Consider the following 20472-nt stretch of genomic DNA (forward strand, 5'->3'; position numbering starts at 1 on the left):
TCGACTCCTCCAAAGGCTTAAGTTGCCTCTGTCTGATGCTGTGGCCAACACTGGAGTAGCTCTTGCTTAGTTGGGATTTCGGAGTTATAATTATCCTGTGTAAGCCCCCTGGGGAATGGCGAAGTGAAGGTCTGATTTCACTGATCTGTCATCCTCTTTGACACTGGCTGGCCAATGACTCACATGGTCCAAAGACAGAAAAGAAAACTGCAGTTTTCATTATTAATGGATAAATATATGCAACTGTCGGTTAGGTACATAATAAAAAAAGGAGCCTTTATCCTAGCCTCTACTCATTTCATTTGAAGGTGTATATACAGATGAGTGCAGTTTAATAAGACAATTTATGACTTCACATTTCTGTGGGAAATCTTTTTTTTTATTTGTGCACATGTAATGAAAAGAGGTCAAAATTAAGAATATCACATTGTGGAAAATAACACATTGTAAAAATGATAACAGAATAATACAGTACTGTATTTATTTGTAAAGACATGAAGAAAGCTTTGAAGTGGATACAGATGCTAACATACAAAAAGAGTAAAATCATTTTGGGACTTGTGCAATTGAAGTGTACATTATAGGTTTTTACAGTATTACCTTGAAGTAAACATGGGAAAAAGGTGATCAATTAGCCAGGGAAAACAGTCTAGATTTCTTCGAACAAATTTATCTTCATATGTAATAGAGAATGCATTTATTTTTCTACTCATCTCCACAGGAATATTTTAAAATTTCTAATGTGCAGCAGTGTCCATTTGACAGCAGGGCAGAGCTGTGGTGGGTGCAGAAAACGGTTTTAAATTATGATAAAAACAAAGAATACACCAACACAATCCTCCACATCAGTAATATGGTCTTCGTGGATTATTCTGTAGAAACAAAGAGTAAAGAAGAAAGATTACATTCTATTTTCATAGCTATAAAGACACAACTCTGTTTAGCAATACAAAACTTAAAACCAGTTTCTTTTTTTCTAACATTAAAACACCAAACTACTGGCAATATTATTTGAACAATCAAATTATTTGTTACCAGAGGATTTGGCCTGAAGCGATAAGCAAGCATCATCCTCTTTCTGTATGCATCGTATTCGTCATCGTGTTTTGTGAGCTCAGCTGGACGGTCGACTCCAAACCCAGCTCCATCAACTGCAGTGACTCCCCTGAAGTGGGACAGACAGGGAGATGCTTGAAATTAGCTTTTCCTTTTGCATTCTCTTTGCTATTAAATGAGAGCCAACAAAAGAACTATACCACTAAGTCTATCCGGAAAAAAAATCTGAATACAGCCCTTTGTGACACACTGCCTTATGATGTACCACAACAAATGCTCAATTCTGAGTAATAAACACTGCATTCCAAGCAATTTCATGTCAAAATGAGTCTGGGGAATGACGGAAAATGCAAAGAATACAACAATCATTCAGTTATTGCATTGCACAAATAGACATGTAAGTTGTAAAACAGTACCTGCTGAAGGAGCTATGGTATAAAAGGATTTCAGAATCAAAGACATGCAAACTTGATGTGTGTTTTTATTATTCTGTGCACTTTTCTTGGCTTGGTCATTAGTTTTGGAAGAAGATTGTTTTCTCCTCCTTTGTTGTTTACAAGAGAACAAATGATAAAGACTTTTTAAAATATTGAGAAATGTTCTTGTTTTCCCGTAGAGAAAGGTGTTAAACTTGTCAAGCATGACTATATTAAGCGATGGAAGAAATGATCTTTACAAGTGTGTGATAAGGTGAGATACATTTATACACTCTCATGTATTACGATCCATTTACTGCCTAAAGTTTAACTGATGAGGCAACCCCTAAAGATAAATTAATGTCACTGAGATAGAATAAATTAAACGGAAAACAGCATTATCCCCAATTTTTCACAGTCAATAAGAAGGAAAGTAGATTTTTAATTTGACCATGACAGAATGAAAAATAAACAGAAGAATATGTACTTGTTAACAGGAGCCTTGATGCCCTGTCCTTCACTGCCGAGACCTTCGCCCTCCTTCCAGCCCATCTTCATGAGCATTCGGAAACCAAGATTTTCCACTGTCAGCTTAAACTCCTTATACTCTGAATAGTCTGGATCCCGGCCTTCCTGCATGACAAAGATCAAAAGACCAAAAGTTTTACATTAATGTCCATACACACTGAAGTTTTGCACCACACACATTCTCTAACTTTTTTTTAAATACGTTACAATGTAGTTTTAGCATTTTTTTAGTGCTCTGCATGGTAACAAAATGTCATGAATAATACATGTGCAATGATGCAAGAGTCTCCTTTGTGAAGTTGAATAAACTTCAATAAAATGAAAACTGCTATCCACCCCAGTCCAACAGCTATGTTACGGTATGCTATGTTACATTAAGAGGATTATATCCTGCATGGTTTTTAATTGGTGTCTCTCCAACTGCTTTCCAGGATGCTGAATGGAAAATAACACTACCTTTGAATCTCTTCTGTTCTTCCTTTAACTTTGCTCTGCTGGTATCTGCACTGATACCAAGTAACGATGACTTGGACAAGCATTTTCAGAATAAAGGTGTGAAAGGATTTTTATGTTTCCTGGTGCTACCAAAGTGTTTATGGCCTTCCTATGAAAACGCAGAACTCAAATAAAAATTAGATTAATGATGTAGGAAGTACATTTTACAAAAATACAACATAAAGTGAACTAATTAAACCGTTATATCTCTGTGTACACAACAGTGAAAACAGTAGTATTTTTAAAATAAAAATTAACTGTGAAATTGGAAACCTGACAAAATGTCAAATAAAACAAAATTAAAAGTCATCTTGATTACCTTTGAAACTGAGGTTAACAACGAAATACAGGTATAAAAAGGAAGGAAAACTGACCTTGAGAGCCTTGAAGGTCTCCATGAACTTCTCCAGCTCATCTGGGGGCAAAAAGTCTCCAATAAAGTGTTTGCCTTTTCCCATTTCTGTCAGTGATTCGGCCCACTCTGGAAAAGAACAAACAAGTGCTTTTTTAATGATAACAATTCATTCCTTTAACTTGATGAGGTCTTATCATCAAGCATCCACAGCAGCAAGTGTTGAACAGAAGAGAAAAATTCTCAGCCGCGTTAGCCATCCGTACCTCGAGTCTTCTCCATTTCCATTTTTCGTAGACGATGCTCCCAGGTACCCGACTCCTGGTCCACCTCTTCATCACTGTCATATTCATGTTGGTGGTCTCTCATGGCCTTTTCCCACATTACTTGCATCTCTGCCATTGCACGCTTATGCTTTATGATAATTTCGTACATCTCTTGCATCTAGGAAGTATTTATGCAAACCATTACACAGACAGGAACATGTGTGATTAAATGTAAGATAACAGGGCATAATTATCTTCAGTTATTGGTGTGATTACCAATTCAAGAGAGTTTGATCATCATCATTATCATTAAGTTAAAAAATAACATGAATATCAACAAATTGATCTTCTAGAATCAAAGCTTTTTTTACATTTTTCATTTCCTAATATCTTGTAAGGCTACCAAAATTTTGGAAATTTCTGTTCTTGATTTTAAAACAATATGATCTCAATATTTTCAATCATCAATAGTATCTAGAGTACTGAACATTTGAAAAGCTACAGCTCTTAAGCCATATCTTTAACTCAAAGTTTTTCTATGTGTGAGAGAGCATGAACAATAGGGCTCATTAAAATTCAACAAATTCTCAAATCTGCTATTTCTCAAGTCCTTTCTGGCATCACCTCAAAATGCAAAAAACGTCTTGCAAAGTCCAGTTCAGATCAAAGCTTAGTCAAAACTTGGAATAGCTTGCCACAGGTAACTCTGCAATATTCTGAAAGGCTAACAGTTCACATCTACACATCTGCACAAGATAATGTATTGTTTCCATAGCAAAAGTTCCCCTTGTCATACAATTTAAAGTGATTTGTTTAGTTACTGCACTATCAATCTGATGTGAAATGCTCATGTCATTGTGTGGAAAACAGAAGCAGTCGCAGGTACAGTGACGCTTTCTCTTTCACTCCAGTTTTTTTGTTTTTAACATGAATTTGTTTTTTTTGCATCTTTGTAATTCTGATAATGCACAGCATTAGGCTGTATGTTTCCTACATAAGGGTGATTCCTTACAGAGTCCTTTTAATAATGATGCTGCATGCATGTATGTATGTGTCCATTGTTGCATGGCAGCGCAATTTCACACAACTTATAAGCCCCCAAATGCTTGCTTAGTCTTGTTATAACTAAGCTACAGTGCAATGAGAAAGTATCTGACAACTTTCTGATTCCTGTTTTTTTTTTTTGCATATTTATCACACTTAAATGTTTCGGATCATCAAAGACAACCCAACTTAATACAAAATGCAGTTTCTAGATAATGTCTTTGTGAGATATTTAAATTGGTATTATGATCTGAAACATTTAAATGTGATAAATATGCAAAAAACCCCATCAGGAATCAGAAAGGGGGTAAATACTTTTTTGAGGCACTGTATCTGCTAAAACAGTATTTTTTCAGCAGACAAACTTAACTTTTCAGTCTTAAATTTCTCTTGAATTAACTGGTACAGCACATCCAGCTTATCATGTTAATAGTTCGTTTAAAAAAGATTGACGTAATCATTTCCAAAATTCACTGTATATTGTATCTGACATTTTTTGCTATGAATAAATATAAGCATTTATAGTCTTTCAAACAAGATTTCTGTTTCCCATTTATCTCTTTCAATGTCCACAAACCAGCTACTGGTAGTTTGACAAACTGAAAGGGAGGCAGCACTGTCAGCTGGCCTGATCCTAGCGGAGATGGCTCAGTTCACACAACTAAACTGTTCTCTGCAACATTCCAAAACTGTTGCATTGCAAACCAACTGTCTGAATTAGGTTATAACTAATAAATATGCAAATATGTTTGTGCATTTAGACAATATGCAGAATTGGCTAACATTGTTTTGTAATTAAGAACATCAAATTGTCAAACTTTGGGGTCTAGGACTTGTATTCTTTGTACTTGCATTTTTATACTCATGGTGTTGAAACAGGTATCAATATTGTTGATTTTTTTTTCCACGATGACATTGAAATTTAAATATCTGGTAATGTGACAACCTTAATATTTTTTATTTCTTTTTTACTTTACCTCTTGCTGCTCTTTGAGTTGTTTCTTCTGGTCCTCTGATAGTTCTGTTACTCCTACCAGACCAAGAGGCTTCCCCTTTTTATAACCGAGACTTTTGAGCTCATTTACTGAAAGAGACATCAGGACAAAGTTATGCAGTCAGCGAATACTGTGATCAAAAAACAAATGAATTACAACAATGGTGATACAAGATATTTGTACTGTTTTTGTTAATTATTGAATATTGATTAAAAAAACGACTTCACATACCAGAGAGAGCGGGTGTGTTTGCATCTTGAACAATCTCTGGAGGGACAACAATGGGTGGAAGTGGCAGCTCTACTTTGTCATCCTCTGATCCCCATCTACTCTTTCTTTTCCGTTTGACCGGTGGAGCTTCTGTCACTTCAGTCTTTAGTAAAGAGGTGGGGTTCAGTGATGGGGGGATTCCTACTGATAAGGGTGCGGCCGGTTGGTAAAGCTGTGTTCCCGACTCTGCTGCTGCTGGTGGCGAAGAGCTCTGCAAGGCTGCAGCACGGTACTCCTGTACTTTCTCTTTGTAGAAGTGGTAGGCTGGACTTTGGTGGTCGTATAAGAAACTGAAAGACAAACAAAACATTGTGTGAGGTGGAATAACAAATTAGAAAACATAATGACATACTGTTTACAGTGACTGACCTGCACGCGGGATTGTCTCGGTTGTGCTCAGCAGCGATTGCCTCCACCTCAGGACCTCCCTCCGACACAAACCTGGCCAACTTCTCTGCCATCTGCAGGGTTTCCGCGTCCACTGGGGGGGAGACTTTAAGCAGCCTATCAGTACTGCGACTCAATTCACACTCAACTATTGTACCGTACTCAACTGGCCCTCACACACCAGTCTAGAGCCAATAGGGGATAAGAAGAGGAAGGAGGAGCAAGGGGGACATGGATGGTGAATGGGGAACTTTAATGGACGTTAAGCTTTTATTGTAACAAGTGAAACTTTAAAAAGCCAAGAGAGGCTACATTCTTATGAGATACATCCCTTTACTGAGAAACTTAGCAGCATTTGCTTGTTTAATCAAACACATATTTTAAGACTAGAAACTTCACTTGATATTCAAAATCTTACTTTGATTTAATGAGGCCAACTATGAGATGAGTAACAAAACAAACAGCAAAAAACACAGTTCAATGGTTTAAGTGTAGTACTCTCTCTGAGACTGTCAAAGTCCACTTCAAAAACAAATATTTTATTTAGGGCTGAGACTTTATTGCGTTAATTAAGATTAATTAATTACAGAAAAAATAACTTGATAAAAAAAATAACGCCTTTAATCTCAATTTATTTTTGTACTCAAAACAGCGCGGAACGTTTCTCATTGCACAAGTAGGTATACCGTAAATAAGTATATAATATATGTATTTATATACTTATAAATAAGTATACCCATAATACTGATGCACAGGACACAACACAACAAACACCATGGAAACCGATGAGAAGTCATTGCTGGGTTTGGTGGGCGGAAAATTTAGTTTTAAAAAACTACCGGATGGACAGCTCAATAAAAGCACAGTCGTGTGCAAATTGTGCAAGAAAGAATTTGCCTATCACCGGAGCTCTTCTAGCCTCCGCTGCCACCTCAATGCCAAACATGCTGCAGCTAGCACAGACAATGTTCCTAGTTCGAGCAGGCAGTGTCGCCAATCCACACTCAACAAGATGACTGGGTTCAGAGCCAAAATGAGTAAGTCCACAACTGACAAATTAACAAACTTACTGGCAAAATGGATTGAAGTGTACTGTCGACCACTCTCGGTGGTAGAAGATAAGGGGCTAGAAGCGGTGCTACAAATAGCGTCATCTGACCCAAATTATGAACTGCCATGCAGAAAGGAAATTTCAAACAATGCAATCATAATATTCCTTATTGATATTGCACTTTATGTTAACACTAAGTGATGAAAATCAACACGATTTTTGTTGTTTAAGCTCATTTATGTGTCTCTTCATTGATTTAGTCATTTACCAAAATCCATTTCAATTGAAAAATGTTGCTTCTTGTGTCAAATATTGATATGCGATTAATTGAGATTAATTAATTACAAAGCCTCTAATTAATTCGATTTTTTTTTTTAATCGAGTCCCACCACTAATTGTATTACAACATGAGAAAATTAACAAAACTGCACTTCTCTAGTGCACGGATTTCTCCTTTAGTTAAAAAAGTTCAATTAATGGCATTAGTGGTTCACATTAGTGAAAATGAATTCAAGTTAAAAATAACTGGTAAGCTAAAGCTGAAATTTATGACAGTAACCATGCATTTGACAATCCACTGCATCTGTCAGGTCTGAAGTGGGTCAAAATGCATACATGTGAATTTAGGACTTGTAAAATGTATTGCTTAACTGTCAAACTCTTTTGGGGACTGTATTTGAGAAGAGATGTGAGATAGTATTTTTTAAATTTAAATGACTGAGTATGAGAACATGTAATCTTACCATTATCCGACGCAATCTCAGGTTTTGCCAAATCCTTTCTTAAAACTGCAACTCTGTTTTTGAAGTAGAGATACTCCAAGCTGCTCTTATCATATAAAAATCTTTAAAAAAAAGGCAAAAAAAATACATCAGGTGAATTTGAATACAGTTTAAGTCATTAATTCTCAATGACCTATATTGTCCTCCCAACTTACGAGAAAACAGGATTGTCCTTGTAGTCCTCCCTGGCTTTCCTCTCCAGCTCAGATCCTCCCTCCGCCACAAAGGAGGCCATCTTGTCGATGATAAGTCTAGTGTCTGAATCCTCTGGGGGAGAGACTTTAAGCAGGCTATGAGTACATTAACTCTAAGGACACCTTTGACAAAATGCCATTCACAAGGCATCTGTGCCACAGGAGCAGAAGATGCACTGAAAATGTCCAAGCCATGGAGCTGGTCAGATAAAGACTGAAAAACACAGGCCTTGAATTACCTTTCATCTCTAAGTATTTGGAGTAATTGACCTCTTCTTCCTCATCCTCATCATCTGGAGAACAAAACACACTGGGCCTCTGGCCGATGACAGGAGTCTTCTTTGTTTGTGAATAGTTCTTGAACTGACTTAGCATGCTACTGACTCCAAGGCCAGGCCTCTTGCCAACAAGAACGCTCTTTTTTTGCTGTGCGTTTCCTGGTGATGGGTGTGAGGTCGAGGGAGTAGTGGAATTTGTGGCTGAACCTAGAAACAACCAACAAAATTAACTCAGTGATCAAGTGCTAGCTCTCAAGTAAGTGTATTTAGTCTTTCAGATAACACGGTCAGAGTTTTTCTATTTTAAAAGGGGTAAGGTACATTTTAATGTAACGTTTCCCAATCTAACGGGGATGCCCCGATCAGAGTTTTTCTTATCTTAGATAAATCCTCTATAAAGTTATAAATATACATCTTATTGATTACTCTAGTGCTAAGTGTAAAGTCATTATGAAATTTGCCTATGCTGAGCAACAACTGTTTACAATTAATGTCATACCTGAAGTTTTCCTGTTGAGTAAACCCTGTATGTTGCAAATAGGACTAAATATGTGCTATTGATTGTCCTTATGGATCAGTGTGACTCAGTAAGAAATGATCAAAGATGGAAAGTTGGCAAAACATTAAATGAAAACGGTTAATGGGAATGACATGTTTCATATGAAAGCAAATCCTATAAGCAGTCATGTCTGGTCACTGCATCCTTATAAGATCTGTAGACCTACTCAGCTTTGAATAAAGTTGATCAGATCCACAAGCCCTGTGTCCATGCCTGATTGCTGCATCATATCCCTGAAAATACACAACACTGGCAACTCAGCCAGCCTGTTCAATTACACTACACACAGTACTTTCAGCCAGAGACAGGTGATCAGTTACTAGAAACAATAACTTTCTTCTTCAGGTTTATTTATTTATTTTACCAATAATGCTAGATAAAAAATAATTATGTCATCTTATTACTATAATTTTACAGCTGTCTGTCTGTATGTCTTGATTTGCAAACCTCCCTGTCTGAATGTACAGGAAGGAAACATGAAATACAAATCTACATAAACTTGCAAAGTGTTAACATTAAGATTTAGATATGTAAAAGCTTGTGTTGGTATTATTTCTATTCTCTAATTAAAATGCTTTGGCCTCTCTCCTAAAAGTCATGGACAGCTGGGCAGTTTATAGGGGGGGTGAAGCTATTTTAAGGGAGGATCCTGAGCAATCCTGACCTGGAGCAACTTTTTAAGAGTATCACCAACTTAAACTATCTTTATCCTTACTACATGAGCAAAAACGGCAAGATCTCATTACTATTCTGTGTTACGGTAGCTGTGTAAGATTTCTCTAAACAATTGAACCCCACACTAGTATCCTCCACGTGAAAAGGACGAGACAAAAAAAAAATACTAACAGATTTAAACAGAAAAGGCACAAACCATTTTCTGACTTGTCCTTTTGCATCTTCATGAACTGTTGTAAGAAGCTTCCATCATTTGCAAACTTGTTTGAAGAGGCTCCTTGGAGGCTTGGGGAAATACTGGGAAGAGAACTGTTTTACAATATATAATTTTAGATAACAAGAACGCATTTGTGTATACCAGTTCTGACGACAGTAATTAACGCAAACACATTTTTACTAATTGATTTTTTAAAAGTCTAAGCCATCTTAAAGTCTTAAGCATACACATACCTTGAAGGCAGAGGTTTGTTTATGACTTGAACATTCATTTTTGCTTGTTCTGCCATTCTTTCCTCAATCTCCTTCTTCTTCTGAGCTATTAGCTTCTCTTGGCGGAGAATATTCATGTTCATCTTTTTTTTCTGAGCCTGGATAGGCTTGGACTTCCATCCCCCTCGACCTAAAACAGATCAAAGTAACATCCAAGAATAACCATACATATGTCGTACAGCTGAATTCCCTGATCAGTTAACTAGAAGTGCTGCTTGATTTTTCCCAAATATGCACTATTTCTGGGGGTATAAATATTGTACAATGCTAATATCCTCACTTCGCAGTGCAGACGAACAACAAAACTCGTCTTAATAACATATGGTATATTAGATGGGTGGCATGGGAGCTTCAATGTGACGATTGTTTTATACGATATCTTAAGTAAGCAAAATGTAAAGCTTGTCATTTGATCATTAAAAAGCTTCCCAGTGTAGCTTAGCCACCGACTTGCTAACAATGCACACTGGTTACGCTAGCAATAAACTACCCAACGGCTAGATAAGCTAGCTATTAGCATTAACAGAAAAGTGACATGCGCTAAATAGCTAAAAACCTTGGTCCAACTAAGAATTAAAATTTTACCCGAATCATTATAATCCATGGTCGTAGTAGGTAAAATATATAGGGGAAAAAAGCTCGCAAACTCAAGAAAGGCCTTTGCTAGAGGTTGCTACACTACTGGCTAGATATCTGAGTCTGCTGGCAAACATAATAGTACATTTCCGGTCATGGATTAACAGAATAAAAGCACCCCTTGCTTCTCTAAAAACACGTTTTCTATTTTATTAAATTAAAAAATGCTATGTTCCAAAATTCAAGTTATAAAAACAAAGTAATGTTTTTATCCAATGAACATAAAAAACTTGTCACGGAATCAAACCCAATCAGACCGTAGATCTGATTTCCTTCTTCGAACAAATAGATTTAAGTCGTTTTTAAACCTTCAATATTGGGCTGTTGAACTGAAATCTCTGTGCCCTAACTGGGTAGGCCTATCTTTTACTAAAAGATGTGAAATCCGGTTGGGGAAATAATATCTCAGAAATATAACACGACGTCCAATTTCTGCCCTATAACTGCCCTTCATGTATAAAATTACAAGAAAAAAAATGACAGTGAAAATCATACTTAAATACTGAATTAAAGTTTTAAGGGTCTGAATTTTAGTTTTTATTAAAATTAATAATTACTAGACAGGAAGTGGCTTTCCGTGTAAGTCTCTTGTAGCTGCCATGGTAACGATCCTTCAGCGTTCGTATGCTTCCGTCCCACCGATCTCTTCACATTGCAATAGTCGAGTTTTGTTGTCCCTTGTTGCTACCCGTCCGTACCCGTACGAACTGCTCTCCTGCTTAGAAATGGCTGAAGCTCCCCCACGGCCCTGCCGGTTTTTCTGTCACCGGTGTACAGCAGAGATTAATCCGCGTTTACCGGTAAGGACCAAAGAGACCTCTTTGTCTGCGCAAGGAGTAATAAATTACATCGGGCATTGTATGATTTTATTTCAGTACGTTTTTGTCGCGGACACGCAATGCTGCCTTTCAGCTACGCTAGTTAGCTACCCCCATAGGCAACAACAGTTAAGAGGTAGTCATTAAATCGACTTCTACTGTCTTAATTAGGCAAAAAATTGTCTTGTTTTAGATTTCGATCGCGTCTGTCTTGACAGTTTAATACGCCTTACAGTGGTGGCTCCTGCCTGCAAGCTATCATGAGGAAGCTTAGGTTCACATTTTAGTACGTTGATGGTATAAATAGGTTTCACGTTGGATTTTAAGTTGATTGTCCTTCGTTTTATTGGGCTTGTTGTATTCTTGCCATGGTTGTACCGTAAAAGGAAGTAGGGGTATTCTCAATCACAGTAATCAAATAGCTGCCGAGGCAACAACCCGCGTGCCTGCCACAGCAGTCTGTTGTCAACCATTCATATAGGAATCTTCTTGAATGTTACAGTGATAGTTACTTTATTGGCAGTCAACTGCTTTACCTGTGCAACAGTATACTCCTAGGAAATCATATAAACTAATTGTAAATGCTCATGTGCTTTTAGAGACTGTCGTGGGTTGTCATATAGAAGACATTAGAGGGGCTGTCACAATAATTGGATTTTGAGCTAAGATAGGCGCGTAAAATGAAATTACATTAATATCTGTTTCAAAACCACTACAATAAAAGAAGCCATAGGTACCTACTAATGGATGTGTTTGTGTTTTAAACGACCAAAATGCATGTATGTTTCTGCACTGTCTCACAAATACATTGGCAACGTTTGAAATGTTGCTAATGTAGTTGTGCAATTCAGACAGTGATCTCTCTTCATGTCAATTTTTTTCTTAAAACTTACTGAAGATCAGTTTTTACCTTCAGTATTCTTCGGTACTATTGAAGCAATTATGAGTTTGCTTAAAGACTGGTGGTATCAAAGCTCTGAAGATTTTGTCAACCTTAGACACTGTGGCTTTTTGCACAGCTCAGGATATTTATCTTAGAAATTACCCATTAAGTTTACCATCATCCTCCAATGCTGAAATGTAGAACCCCATCTAATGAATTATTTCTTTATTGCCCAGGAAATGAATATGAGTGCATTGTGTTGGCTTTAACAGAGTACTGTTTTTTATAGCATTGATACTCTAAATTCAATGCCTTTTATGACTTTGACTTGCCTAACTGGGCATGCGAATGGTTTGTTACCCTGTAAATACTGTTAATATATGTTAATAATGTTTTTCTCACAGTAAACTTTTCTTAACTATTTGCACTGGGCAACTCACGGAGATTATTTACCCTCCTACACAATGACAATAAAGAGTTGAATCTTGGAAATGAATGTATATTTTTTATCTGCAGGAATACACTTGTCCCCGATGTGAATCAGGTTTCATTGAGGAACTTCCTGAGGAAAGAAGGTAAACAGAATTATTGTGCCCCATTTGTTTAATTAGATGTTAATTTGTTTTATTTTTTGGCCTTGGCTTTTCACCATCTTTACCACTGTGTTCATGCAGTAATGAAAATGGATCCGCATCCACCTCCTCCAGCAGTGAACAAAACCGGCCAAACTTTGAGGTCAGTGTGACTTGTTAAACCAGCTTTTGTAGGAAAACAAGCATCTTGTTCTCTATTGTAGACATCGTTTCTGTATTTTCTTGCAGAACATGGATCACCAACATTTATTCACATTTCCCTCTGGCTATGGTCCCTTCGCCCTTGGGATTTTTGATGAAAACTTTGACCTCCGAACTCGACTACCCACAGAGGACAACAGAGAGATGGAAAACAGGAGAGAAAGAGAAATGGCATCGCGGCAGCGATATAGTGCACGGCAACCCCGGGGGCGGCATGTTCCTCGACGACAGGGTACGCGCCATGAAGGAGTGCCCACATTAGAGGGGTGAGACTTTTTCAGCAGTACAGTGTATGAGAGGTTTATATGGGATGCAAGAGGATATGAGTAAATAACATTTCATTGAAAATACTTTGTAAGTCTTGTGTTTAGATTCTTAAAGACAGAGTAAAAATGTAGTCAACTGATAAAATATCTGAATTCCAATTTAAGGTAACTCTGGCTTTAAACCAGACATGATCAATAGTGAGTATAGTAATCAGACATCACTGGGTATAAGGAAAATGTATGATTTATTTGAGGGAACATCATTACTACTGTTTGAAAAAAAATCAGATAAATTATAATTTCTTTAGATGTCATTTTTTTAAATACTTCTAAGTTAGAGATTCATAACCAAAAATAACATTTTCCGTTTTAATGGCACAATATCGGCCCAAAATCTTTTGATAATCTGCAGATTTCATGTTTCCTTGTACACAGTCAAGGCATTCAGTGCCAGAGGCAGCAAACCAACCCCAAAACATCTTTGAACCTCCACCATGTTTGACTGTAGGTACTGTGTTCTTTTCTTTTTAGGCCTCATGCCATTTTCTGTAAACAGTAGAATGACGTGCTTTTCCAAAAAGCTCTACCTTAGTCTCATCTGTCCACAAAATGTTCTCCCAGAAGGATTGAGGCTTACTCAGGTACATTTTTGCAAACTCCAGTCTGGCTTTTTTTTATGTCTCTTTGTCAGCAGTGGGGTCCTCCTTGGTTTCCTGCCATAGCGCTTCATCTCACTTAGATTCCGACGTATGGTCCGAGCTAACACTTTTGCACCCTGAGTCTGCAGGACAGCCTGAATTTGTGTTGAAGTTGACTGAGGATGTTTATCCACCAGTCCAACTAGGGCTGGGCGATTATGGCAAAAATGAATATCACGATTAATTGAACTTTTAACCGTGATTTTGATTAATGAACAACTATTCCACCCCCAACCACCAACTCTGTATGTTCTGTAAATATTGGTATGATTTTAGAACAAACAACTTAAAGGAACAGGCACAGATTAACAATTTCTGGTTATTAATTGAAAGACACATCAGCTGAAATGAATTTTAAAAAAAAGGTCAGATTTTTCCAAGAAAAGAGGAAAATTGAAGTAATTGACACAGCAGGTTTACGTCGGTTAGACCCTAAATGTCGGTTTCGATTATTTTTCGATTATTTGCCCAGCTCTAATTCCAACTATCCTGCATTGCATTCTTTTGTCAATTTTTCTCTTCCGTCCACATCCAGGGAGATTAGCTACAGTTCCATGGGTTATAAAGTTCTTGATTATATTACACACAATGGACAAAGGAATTTCAAGATCTCTGGAGATGGTCTTGTAACCTTGAGATTGTTCATATTTTTCCACAATTTTGCTTCTCAAGTCCTCAGACAACTCTCGGCTCTTCTTTCTCTTCTCCATGCTTGGTGTGACACACAGGCACACAACACAAAGGTTGAGTCAACTTTTATACATTCTAACTGGCTTCAGGTGTGATTTCTAGATTACCAGCACCTGTTACTGCCACAGGTGAGTTTAAATGGGCATCACATGCTTGAAATGAAAGGAATTACCCACAGTTTTAAAAGGGTGCTAATAATTTTGTCCAGCCCATTTTTGAGTTTTGTGTAAAATTATGTCAATTTTAGCTTTTTTCTTCTGTTTTTTTTGTGTTGTCCCAATGCACATAAATTAAATAAATGTGTAAACCAAAAACATTTGTAATTGCAACAATTTCTGTGAGAAATGGTGTATTTTCTGGAAAAATTCCAGGAGTGCCAATACTTTTGTCCATGACTGTATCAGTTTGTCATCATACTAGATTTTTGCCAGTATCCAATATGCAGATATATTTTAAATTAATTTAGCTGGTATTGACATCGATAAAGATAAATTACTGTAGTTCAGTCTGTCTGTAGTCTGTTAGTTGTAGACCTAAAATTTCCACCCTTAAAGTACACTTAAAGTTTAAGAAATGAGAAAGAACAAAGATAAAGACTTCAGCTGATATACTGTAGTTGTGTTGGTCCTGCTTTAAAATCCACACATTTATTTGTACATACAGCTAATATAGCAATTGTTTTAGCAGTTGTAAAAATAGACAGAAATTTGCTAGAAATCTACTAAACCAGATAATTAACTGTTTAAGCTTAGATCTGCCAATAAAATGCTGACAGTATTTTGCATCCCTAACACTGGGTGGACAATTTGCAAGATAAAATATTTAGCGTGGCTTTGTGTATGCATTCTCCCTCTTTACTACTGGGTAACCTGAACCAAAATGCTGCTGTTGATGCTTGCTTTAGATCACTCTATGATATCCTCATTTATGCTGCAAGGAAGAGCATCATGGGGTGAATTCCTCTTGAATATTTCACCCGTTTGCTTCACTCCTAAAAGGGATGTTTCCTGAGGATATGGAGTCTATTCCTCTGTTTCTTAAACTCTAAAACTGGCTTCAACCCTTGTAGCCACTTTGCTTGACTAATTGTGGACACTGCTCCTGTAAATTGTGCTGTTGTTTTGTTATCAGATCTCTGCTTATAGTTGTACAGACCAATGTTGTGCTGAGCTGTTCATTATCATCATCTTTTCCAAAAAGTTATATAAACATACTTTGAGATAAAACATCTGATTATAACATTTATGTCTCTAAACAGAATTATCCAGCAGCTCGTAAATGGAATTATAGCGCCTACAGCCATGCCAAACATCGGGATGGGTCCTTGGTAAGTATAAGAGACTGTGAAGGTTTGGTGAAGGTTGCTGTACTTTCTTTTTCTATTTTGTTGACCACTTGTTGTCTTGCAGGGGAATGCTTCATTCGAATCCAATGGACTACGCCTGGGGTGCCAATGGTCTTGATGCCATCATAACACAGGTATAAAAGTAGTTATTTTTTTCATGATACTGAAGTTTAATGTGTTCATCAAGGAGGTGGCTATGGTGTCAGTTTTTAATAAACTTGCAGGAAAAGTGCCATTAAAAATATAAACTGTAATTCATAGTATTTCTGAATGAAGTAATAATTTGTAATAGAAAATGGTGACTTCAAGATAAAACATCCCAGAGCAGTTTGTGTAGGTCAAAGAACACCAATGAAGCTACTTTAAATCAGCCTTACATAGACCTACTGTATATTCAGGATATGAATGCCTGGAATTTGACATTTCTAGAGTAAATAAATATTACTCTCTTTTTAATTGTAGCTATTGAACCAATTTGAAAACACGGGTCCCCCTCCTGCTGACAGGGAAAGGATAAAGAGTTTACCAACCATCTCTATTACAGAGGAACATGTGGGTAAGTTGACATCTCATTCCAGTTACTTACTCATTACCAACTAAGTTGTTCTGCATCAGAAGCTCTCTCTCTCTGCTTTTTTAACTTATCTGTCAGAACAAAACAGATCTGGAGTAGTCTCCTTTTAAAAAAAAAAAGAAAAACCCATGCTGACATACATGTTTCTACAACCTTCTTGCAAAAGTCAAAGAAATAAAAAAGAGACAGAGTTGATTAACTTCTTAAAAGTTGTCTTTTACATTTTTGTTAGTTTGTTTTGCTAATTTTTATGTTAACAGTCTAATGCTTATGTGCCCATCTAAATGAAATTTTAAGCAAGTTGCGGTCGGTTGTATTCCTGTAAAATGCCTGAATTTGATCACTCACTGCTGAACGCTGCCAAAAATCAAATAAACTGAATCTGCGGGATCTCAGTTTTCCATGCAGCTGACTCGTGACCTTGTCTCTCTCACACACACACACACACACACACACTAAATGTGGTTTTCTGTTTGTGCAGCTGCTGGTTTAGAGTGTCCTGTGTGCAAAGAAGACTACAGCGCTGAGGAGAGTGTTAGACAACTTCCATGCAATCATTTATTTCACAATGACTGTATAGTACCGTGGCTTGAACAGGTATGTTTCCATTTATATATATCAAAAATGTCCCAGCAGGTTTACAAGATAAATATCAAATATTGATCAATTTGATATTCAATTCATATCATCCTCATTAAATACATTAGATATGTAACATATAAGTCAATAAAGTATTATTATAGTGCTCATGTTTTGTAAAACATTTGAGCTCTGCAAAGTTAAAAAGTGAACTCGGAACGAAAATATCATCAGCAGATTTTGATTCTGTTTCAGTGACCAAACGACAGCAATGATATTTAAATGATGAAAATGAGTATTTGACTTGATTCTGAACTTAAACATATTATATCATTGTAGTATTGGAGAAAAGTTGTCCAAATCTTGAAAAAAAATCATATGAACACCAGATTAATTTGTTTTTTCTCAATTCAGGTTTGGCCATTTTTTTTCTTTAGAGGATAATTAGTTTTCTTTTGCCTTGTCCTTCTGCATGCTTCTTTTTTATTTTTAAATGGTTTGTGTTCTTCTTTCTATATAATTGAAAATATCACTATGCTTTTTGTTTTATTTTGAGTTGCCGGTGCTCCACAATTTAAGGCAAAAAGGTTATTTCATGTCATTGTGGGGGAGTCCCTGTTTTAACTTTGTCATGATACGGTTCTGAGTGTAGAGTAATGAGAATAAAAATGTTTTTTTTACTGTAGCATCAGACTGCAACTTAAAAAAACTGAAACACTGAAGGCGGTCTGGGTACTTTCTGAATGCACTATAATAAGAGCGATGTTCAGTATTACATGTGTAATTTTACTCAGCCCCATTGTGTTGTGGGTGGGAAATTAAGTGAGACTGTGGAGGGTGAAAACACACCTCACCGCAGAACCAAAATGATCTATTTATACTGATTTTGAATTAACTTGATTAGTGATTGGTAAAATAAAACACAGATATACGTAGATAATTGGAGAAATTATGAATATTGGCGCAGATAATCAGCCAGGCTGATGATCGATTAACCGCTAGTATAAACATACACAATCTATACATTGTAAAAAGGTAAGTACAACTCATTTAAGAGGAAATTAATTATTATCGGGTGTCTACTTGGTTGTACTGCTAGTATAATGGCTTCAAAAGGTGCGAAGAAGGAAAGTGTGGCTGATGAAGGCTTATTTAATTATTTAAGATTTAAGAGGTTAATGACATAATTTAACAGCGCCACAGCCCTCATCAGTTATCCAGGTTAAATTTGTGGCAGTTATATTCTATTAAATACCTTTGTGTTAAGTCATGCCAATTTTTAGATATAAAATTCTTAAGTATTTCCACAATTCTCTGCTCTTTGTATTCCCTGCAGCATGATACGTGTCCCGTGTGCAGGAAGAGTCTTAGTGGACAGAACACAGCCACAGACCCCCCAGGGTTATCAGGAATGAGCTTTTCTCCCTCCTCCTCATCCTCTTCTTCTCCCAGCTCCCCTAGCAATGAGAATGCTGCCAGCAACTCCTAGAATTTTACCGTCACGGCCACCTCACATCTGAGAAACCTCACAACACAAGTGACAGAGGCCACAGCGGCTCCTCTCTGTAGCTGAGGCCGGGGTAGCTCTCGTTTCAAGGAGGCGATACAACTAAAGGTGAACTCTGAATCTGTCACAGACTGTCATTCTTCCTCCCTCCGTGCTGAGCGAATGCTGGGTCCAGCTCCTGCTGCTTTAGTGGTTGAGTTTGGAGGAGGTGGGACTGTGCAGTGCTAAAAGAGGCTGTGAATAGTGCTCCTACAGATGGGACTGTGCAAAGAAATGGAACAGAGTTTGAGCTAGAGTGGACTTCTTCATGATGGAGACATATCTTCGCCACAAGGCTGGAAAACATTTTATAATGAAGAGACAAATGCTCTTAAAAAAAACATTTCCTGTGGTGACCCAGCGAACATGGGTGTAGATAGACAACTCATTTGGACTGTCATCCGCTGTACAGCTAACAGATCAAACTTCATTTTTGCAGAAAGGGAACCGAGCGTATGCATCAGATTTCAATTTATTTACACCTCTGTTTTTTTCAATTTGCACAAAATTCTGTCCAGAGCTGGGAATGTGAATTCAGAGAAACTGCTGATCAAAAAGGGAGATTTATTTATATATATATTTTTTGCATTGAATGAGTCATTTAAGTTTTTTAAATTCAGATTCTCTTTGTTTTAGAGCTTGATACAGTGAACTTGGTGTGTCTTAACAAGGGAAAAAGCTACACAACTCAAAAACCATTTATTTATTGAACTCTTGCCCAAGATTGGTTAACATTTAAGAAGAAAACAAAACAAAAATGGCATGAGTTCATCTTACCTCTATGGAACTGACCAAATGTGTTTCCAAATGATGTGTTTATTATTTTATTTACTGATTTTTCGTACACCACAATAAAGTACTTAAAAACATTTTTTTTTGCTCTGTGTGGTCAAAAAATGCATCATAACTAGTCCAAACCTAGAGTCTCTGTACGGACATAACGGATATTGTGTCAGAAAAGACACATTTAAACTAGCTGCTAAAGCACAAATAGCGTGAGTGCACTGTGCACAAAGGTCTTTAGAAGTAAATTACAACTTTAGTATATAAGCTTTAGACTGGCTGTTTTTTAAAAGGGCATTTGTAATTCACAGAGCAAGTTCCTTACACAGTTGATAGAAAGCATTTAGGACAAAATTAAGGAAAAATTAATATCCTTCCATCTTATTCCACTTTTCTGGGGCAGGGCTGCAGTTAGAGCAGAGCAAGTCAACCCAGACATTTCTCTACCCAGTGACACTTTCCAACTCCTTCCGGGGGATTCTGAGGCATGACAAGACGGAACATACAGTATAATCCCTCCAGTGCATTCTGGAGGAGGTCCCCTCCAAGATGAACATGCCCGAAAGACCTCCAAAGGGAGGCGCCCAAGAGGCGTCCTTGTCAGATGCTCCAACCACTCAACTGGCTGGATTTTGATGCGAAGGATCAGTGGTTCCGCCCTATCTCTAAGACTGAGCCCAGCCACCCTCTGGAGAAAACTAATTTCAGGTGCTTGTATGTTCAATCTTATTCTTTCAGTCATTACCCAGAGTTCATGACGATAGGTGAAGGCTGAGGGGATATTGACCAAATTGAAAGCTTTGGCTCAGCTCGCTTTTCACTGTAAGAGTCCGGCACAATGCTCTGGTCCTGTCGATGCTGCACCAGTCCACCTGTCAGTGTCATGCTCCCTTTAACCCTCACTCGTGAGCAAGACCCTGAGAGACTTGAAATCCTTCACCTGAGGCAGAGACGCACTCCCCACCTAGAGGGAGCAATCCACTGTTTTCCGCTAGAAAACCATGACCTCTGACTTGGAGGAAA

At 37.3% G+C, this 20472-nt stretch overlaps 2 protein-coding genes across 3 annotated transcripts; one reads left to right on the top strand and one right to left on the bottom strand.

The window, feature by feature from the left end:
- Positions 1–365: 365 nt before the first annotated feature.
- On the bottom strand, positions 366–10558 carry sugp1 (SURP and G patch domain containing 1). 2 transcript variants are annotated; one of them, XM_041803257.1, is made up of 14 exons: positions 10423–10558; positions 9799–9967; positions 9545–9645; positions 8076–8321; positions 7798–7921; positions 7604–7704; positions 5792–5915; positions 5384–5712; positions 5135–5241; positions 3114–3291; positions 2870–2976; positions 1960–2105; positions 1036–1165; positions 366–872 (listed from the first exon to the last, which is right to left on the bottom strand). In XM_041803257.1, exons 1-14 carry the CDS (start codon positions 10439–10441, stop codon positions 846–848), a joined length of 1908 nt encoding a protein of 635 aa, XP_041659191.1. In that variant the 5' UTR covers positions 10442–10558; the 3' UTR covers positions 366–845. The 2 variants fall into 2 exon arrangements, with proteins under 2 accessions (XP_041659191.1, XP_041659190.1); XM_041803256.1 differs by having other exon boundaries at positions 9545–9657.
- A 562-nt stretch (positions 10559–11120) lies between these two features.
- Positions 11121–19535, top strand: LOC121519619 (E3 ubiquitin-protein ligase RNF126-like). The gene is made up of 9 exons (XM_041802398.1): positions 11121–11273; positions 12691–12749; positions 12849–12909; positions 12996–13234; positions 15881–15949; positions 16032–16101; positions 16430–16523; positions 17023–17138; positions 18457–19535. The coding sequence occupies exons 1-9, from the start codon at positions 11199–11201 to the stop codon at positions 18607–18609; spliced, it is 936 nt and encodes a 311-aa protein (XP_041658332.1). The 5' UTR covers positions 11121–11198; the 3' UTR covers positions 18610–19535.
- Positions 19536–20472: the final 937 nt, after the last annotated feature.

Source organism: Cheilinus undulatus, linkage group 13 (assembly GCF_018320785.1).
Source record: "Cheilinus undulatus linkage group 13, ASM1832078v1, whole genome shotgun sequence".
In the NCBI taxonomy this organism is placed as follows: domain Eukaryota; kingdom Metazoa; phylum Chordata; class Actinopteri; order Labriformes; family Labridae; genus Cheilinus; species Cheilinus undulatus.